Source organism: Otolemur garnettii, unplaced genomic scaffold, assembly GCF_000181295.1.
Source record: "Otolemur garnettii isolate 467f Iridium unplaced genomic scaffold, OtoGar3 scaffold00179, whole genome shotgun sequence".
NCBI classification, from domain to species: Eukaryota; Metazoa; Chordata; class Mammalia; order Primates; family Galagidae; genus Otolemur; species Otolemur garnettii.
In genome coordinates, this window is record NW_003852574.1 from 2,706,700 (window position 1) to 2,711,969 (window position 5,270).

Genomic DNA, 5,270 nt, shown 5'->3' on the forward strand with positions numbered 1-5,270 from the left:
TCATTAAATTGGTCCCTTGGTGACTTTGCAAAGGATCCCTACCCTGTAAGCCTGTCCATCACCCTTGGCAACCACTGGCATGAAGGGCAACTGCAGCTGTGGGCCCATAATAAAAAGATTCCAAAAGCGGGAGGCACCTATGGCTCAGTGGGTAGGGTGCCGGCCCCATATACCAAGGGTGGTGGTTTCAAACCTGGCCCCAGCCAAACTCCAACAAAAAAATAGCTGGGCGTTGTGACAGGTGCCTGTAGTTCCAGCTACTTGGGAAGCTGAGGCAGGAGAATTGCCTAAGCCCAGGAGTTGGAGGTTGCTGTGAGCTGTGTGACGCCACGGAACTCTACCCAGGGCAATAAAGTGAGACTCTGTCTCTACAAAAAAAAAAAAAAGATTCGAAAAGCAGGATTCTTAAATCTTTATTCAGCCAACTTTCTCAAGCCCCAGGCCCTGATGACTGCACCCCAACCCTTTTCCCCCACAAAGGCATTCAACTGAGGCCACAAAACATTACACACATTCGCACACCTCATGAAAAAATATCCACAGAAGAGACCCGGACTTTGACTGACCTGGATGGACCACTGCCCACATTCACACAGACCCTGGCCCAGGGACATCCTCCTTGCAGGAGGCCTTTAGGCAGGCACTGTTGCTGCACTGTGAGCCAGCACTGACTGATCTCAAGATATATGAGGAGTCAGAGGGGACTGTAAAGGGAAACAAGACTCTTCCTCAATGCCTGCCTTATTCTGAGCATCCATCCTTGGCTCTGATAGGGCTACCCTGAGAACCCACCCCAGAAAATATACTTTTCACCATAGATGAGGGCCCTCACTCCTGCAAACATAAAATGTTTCGTGTGTAGGGTCACCAAGATTCTCATATCTGAGACACAATGTAAAGAAACTTCTGTCTCTCCACCCCTACTGCAGGCCTGGAGCAGCTTCCCAGGGCAGCTCTGACCCACCATGATCCAGTACATGAAGGGCAGAAAGGTGCAGAGCCATGTCCTGCTACACCCATTGGTGGGAAGAGAGGGCCAGCCCCTTTGCTGTTCTCTGGGGTTGTTCCCCCAGCAGAGGGCCTCCACGCACACTCATTCCTTAGGCCCCATAGCCCCTGTCACACTCACACGGCACGTTTTTGGCGATGCCTACTCTCCTCCTTCCACCTAGCAGTACAAGAGGTCACCCCAAGGGACATGCATGCAGAGCCTCTTGGATCTTCTGGCGGCAATAGGAGTACTTCTGCAGGATCTGGCGGAGGTGCTCCTCCTCCTCCCGTTGCAGGATACGCAGGAAGTTGTGCAGTTCAGGCATGCTGAAGGCGTCCCACTGCAAAGAAGGGATGGGGGAGAATACACAGGCTGCTGTAAAAATGGCCAAGCCAACAGACCATTCTCAGACCAGAAAAGACCAGCATGTCACGATCACACATACTAGCATTGAACTTTCTTCTGTCAGACTCTTGCCTGAGTAGTTTTTGCTAGCAGGCCCTACAAAATAGTCACCTTACCGAGACAACCAAATTGGATGTTCCCTAACTACCTATGGACAGCTAATGCTTGTGTAACAAATCTAATCCCATTCCACAAGCTCAATACTTTCTAGGTACTTATTAGTGCTTAACAGAGGACCTCCATATCATCATGGATCCACCTATGGCTTTGATTTGGTCTGGGCTCACCAAGCCATCAATTTCCAGAGGATTGCCAGTTGTAGTGACTCATGCCTGTAATCCTAGCACTCTGGAGGCTAAGGTGGGAGGGTTGCTTGAGCTCAGGAGTTTGAGCGTAGACTGAGCAAGAGTGAGACCCTGTCTCTACTAAAGATAGAAAAACTAGCCAGGTGTTGTGGCAGGTGCTTATAGTCCCAGGTAGTTGGAAGGCTGAGGTAGTAGAATCACTTCTACCCAGAAATTTGAGATTGCTGTGAGCTAGGCTAATGCCACAGCACTCTAGCCTAGCAACAGAGTGAGACTCCATCTTTTTTTGAGACAGAGTCTCATTATGTTGCCCTCAGTAGAGTGTACCTCAAACTCTTGGACTTAAGTGATTCTCTTGCTTCAGCCTGCCAAGTAACTGGGACTACAGGCACCCTCCACAATGCCCGGCTATTTTTTGTTGCAGTTGTCGTTGTTTAGCTGGTCCAGGCTGGGCACGAACCCATGTATGGGCTGGTGCTGTAACCATTGTGCTATGGGTGCTGAGCCAATACTACATCTTTAAAAAAAAAAAAAAAAGGCCGGGTACCATGGCTCATACCTGTAATCCTAGAAATCTGGGAGGTCAAGGCAGGTGGATTGCCTGAGCTCCTAAGTTCGAGACCAGCCTGAGCTAGAGCAAGACCCTATCTTTAAAAATAGCCCAGTGCTATGGCAGGCAGCTGTAATCCCAGCTACTTGGGAGGCTGAGGCAAGAGAACCGCTTGAGCCCAAGAGTTAGAGGTTGCTGAGAGCCATGACACCACAGAACTCTACCAAGGGTGATATATTGCCAAAGGATTTTCCACAGTAGAGAAGAGGAAAGCGCCAAGACTTCCTGGCTTAAAGGGACCCCAGAATTTGGCATGAGTGGCCTGGAAGCCTTCACTTTAGTTACAAAGCCTACATATTTCTGGAACATCTTTTTTTTTTTTTTTTTTGAGACAGAGCCTCAAGTTGTCCCCCTGGGTAGAGTGCCGTGGCATTACAGCTCACAGCAACCTCCAACTTCTGGGCTCAAGCGAGTCTCCTGCCTCCGCCTCCCAAGTAGCTGGGACCACAGGCGCCTGCCACAACGCCCGGCTATTTTTTGGTTGCAGCCGTCATTGTTGTTTGGCGGGTCCAGGCTGGGGATTCGAACCCGCCACCTTAGGTGTACGTGGCTGGCGCCTTAGCCGGTTGAGCTATAGGCACCGAGCCTATTTCTGGAACATCTTATAGGGCTTACCCTCCACCCCAATTCCTCCTTTAAGCCTTCAGGTAGCTACAGCCTATCAGTCCTTTCCAGTGACAACCATGAAATTAGGGAGGATGGCATACTCACATTTACCTCCCCAGAGTCATTTTCCTTCAGGACAAAGCTCAGGGCCTTCTCACTGGGTCCTGCAAGGAGCCGTAGCCGCAGGGGCTGCTCATCATCTGACAGCTTACGCAAGTACACTAAAGGCCGGATGGGGGGTGGTGTATGATCAGAGACAGGTCCTATCACCTCAGCCCCTGCATGCCCAAGAACATGCATATATACCCGCACACAGGGGTGGGGTTGGAAGCCCACCTTGGCCCTGACGCTCAGCCCGCTCAAAGAGGGCAAACTTGCGGGGGTCATCTACCACCATGAACTTTCGAAGCAGAGCCTCGATGACCTCACGCGCCCGTGTTCGTGACAGCACGTGCAGGTGCTTGACAGCATCCTTGGGCAGATAAAAGGAGGTACGGCGCTTCACAGTTGTGCCCCGCCCTGGGCCCCGCCGAGGATCCTGCAAGGAGGGTGGCTTCTTATTGGAGGGCACTGAGACAGGGCGTACTAGCTTTAGCTGAACCTTGATGAAGCCTGTGTAGGAGCCATCCTTGTTCTAAGGAGAAAGAAAAACCAAACCATGACAGTAAGTTCCAGGTGAAAAGAAACAGACTAGGGTACCGCTGGTTCACTTGGGGATAGGCTGGGTATGCATAAATTGCCGCTAGGTCCCACCCAAGAATACCTTACCCATTACCCTCTGGGCATCAGGAACACAGCTGGGATCCTGCCCCTCCCCACACTCCTTTCCCAAGCAGTCAGCTCACCAGGCTCATGAAGAGGTTGCTGTTGATTTGGCCATTGTACTCCTTGATCTTTTGCTCAGTCTCAGCCTGGGAAAGGTCAGGTATCTCCCACTCTACAGGTTCATCCTGAAAGATGAGCCATCATGGACACAGAGCCCTTGAAGAAGCCAGGGCTTCTCTGAACCATGGCCCCTGAGGCAGCTCTTATAAAACAACTGTCTGTGGCCCTTTGTCACTGATGTACATAGCTGTCCAGAAGGAACCCATCCTGAACCATCACTGCTCCTGGTTTTGCATGCTTTGGAATCATTTGACAGCTCTCTGCTGCTTGGCTAGGGCCAGCTCAAAGTCTTGGTGTTTTGCTCTTATCAGCTGTGGAAAATCCTCTGGATGTAGCCCTAAGTATAGCAGACCAGGGGCAACTGAAGACACATGGCCATAGGCCAGGAAAAGATGATGGACTCTGAGGAGGGACTCTTTATTTAAATAAAAGCATATCTCAACCACACAGCCTAAATCCCAGAACCCTAAATGTGGTTTTATTACATTTGTCCTAGAGAAAGCAGCCTATTTTTCCTGTCTCAGCATAGGGAATGTTTTCCAACCTTTTTTGATGTCACAGCTTGAACCTATAGTTAAATTTCCATGGTACTTAAATTATGCTGATCAAAAAAAAAAAAGAGGCTTGGTGCCTATAGCTCAGTGGCTAGGGTACCAGCCACATTCACCAGAGCTGGTGGGTTTGAATCCAGCCCAGGTCAACTATAACCAACAAATAGCTGGGTGTTGTGGCAGGTGCCTGTAGTCCCAGCTACTTGGGAGGCTGAGGAAAGAGAATTGCTTAAGCCCCAGAGTTGGAGGTTGCTGTGACACCATAGCACGCTACTGAGGTTGACATAGTGAGACTCTGTCTCCAAAAAAGAATAAAAACAAGGATATACTTCACTGTGCTTTGAACTTCCTCCAAAAATAATTTAATAACTTTTTTTTTTTTTTTTTGGGAGACAGAGTCTCATTATGTTACCCTTAGTAGTTGCTGTAGCATCACAGCTCACAGCAGCCTCAAATTCTTGGGCTCTGTCTCAATTTAAAAAAAAAAAAATCTTTATCTAAGATTCACAAAAGGCAGATTGAGGCCAGGCTCCAATCTGCTAGAGGTTCACAGACAGTTTTCTTTTCTTTTCTTTTTTTTTTGAAACAGAGCCTCAAGCTATTCCCCTGGGTAGAGTGCTGTGGTATCACAGCTCACAGCAACCTCCGGACTCCTAGGCTCAAGCGAGTCTCCTGCCTCGGCCTCCCAAGTAGCTGGGACCACAGGCACCCACAACAACGCCCAGCTATTTTTTTTTTTTTTTTTTTATTGTTGTTTTGGCGGGCCCAGGCTGGATTCGAACCCGCCACCTTAGGTGTATGTGGCTGGCGCCTTAGCCAGGGGTTCCAAGGTTTGATGGATTTCCTTCTTCTTGCCTTCACCTTCACCTCTCTGGCTACTCCTTTTGTCTCTCCTATTCTGCTTTCACTTCTCTCCT

At 49.5% G+C, this 5,270-nt stretch overlaps 1 protein-coding gene across 3 annotated transcripts in view; it reads right to left on the minus strand.

Moving 5' to 3' along the window:
- Positions 1–397: 397 nt before the first annotated feature.
- The window catches only part of RASSF1 (Ras association domain family member 1), a 12,452-nt gene continuing 7,579 nt past the window's right edge, over positions 398–5,270 (minus strand). For all 3 annotated transcript variants that reach the window (XM_003800617.3, XM_012811911.2, XM_012811912.2), the window contains 4 exons: positions 3,763–3,867; positions 3,254–3,551; positions 3,023–3,138; positions 398–1,331 (listed from right to left, as the gene is read on the minus strand). In XM_003800617.3, the coding sequence (XP_003800665.1) occupies positions 1,185–1,331; positions 3,023–3,138; positions 3,254–3,551; positions 3,763–3,867 (666 nt within the window). In that variant the 3' untranslated portion in view covers positions 398–1,184. The remainder of the gene's footprint in view (positions 1,332–3,022; positions 3,139–3,253; positions 3,552–3,762; positions 3,868–5,270) is intronic.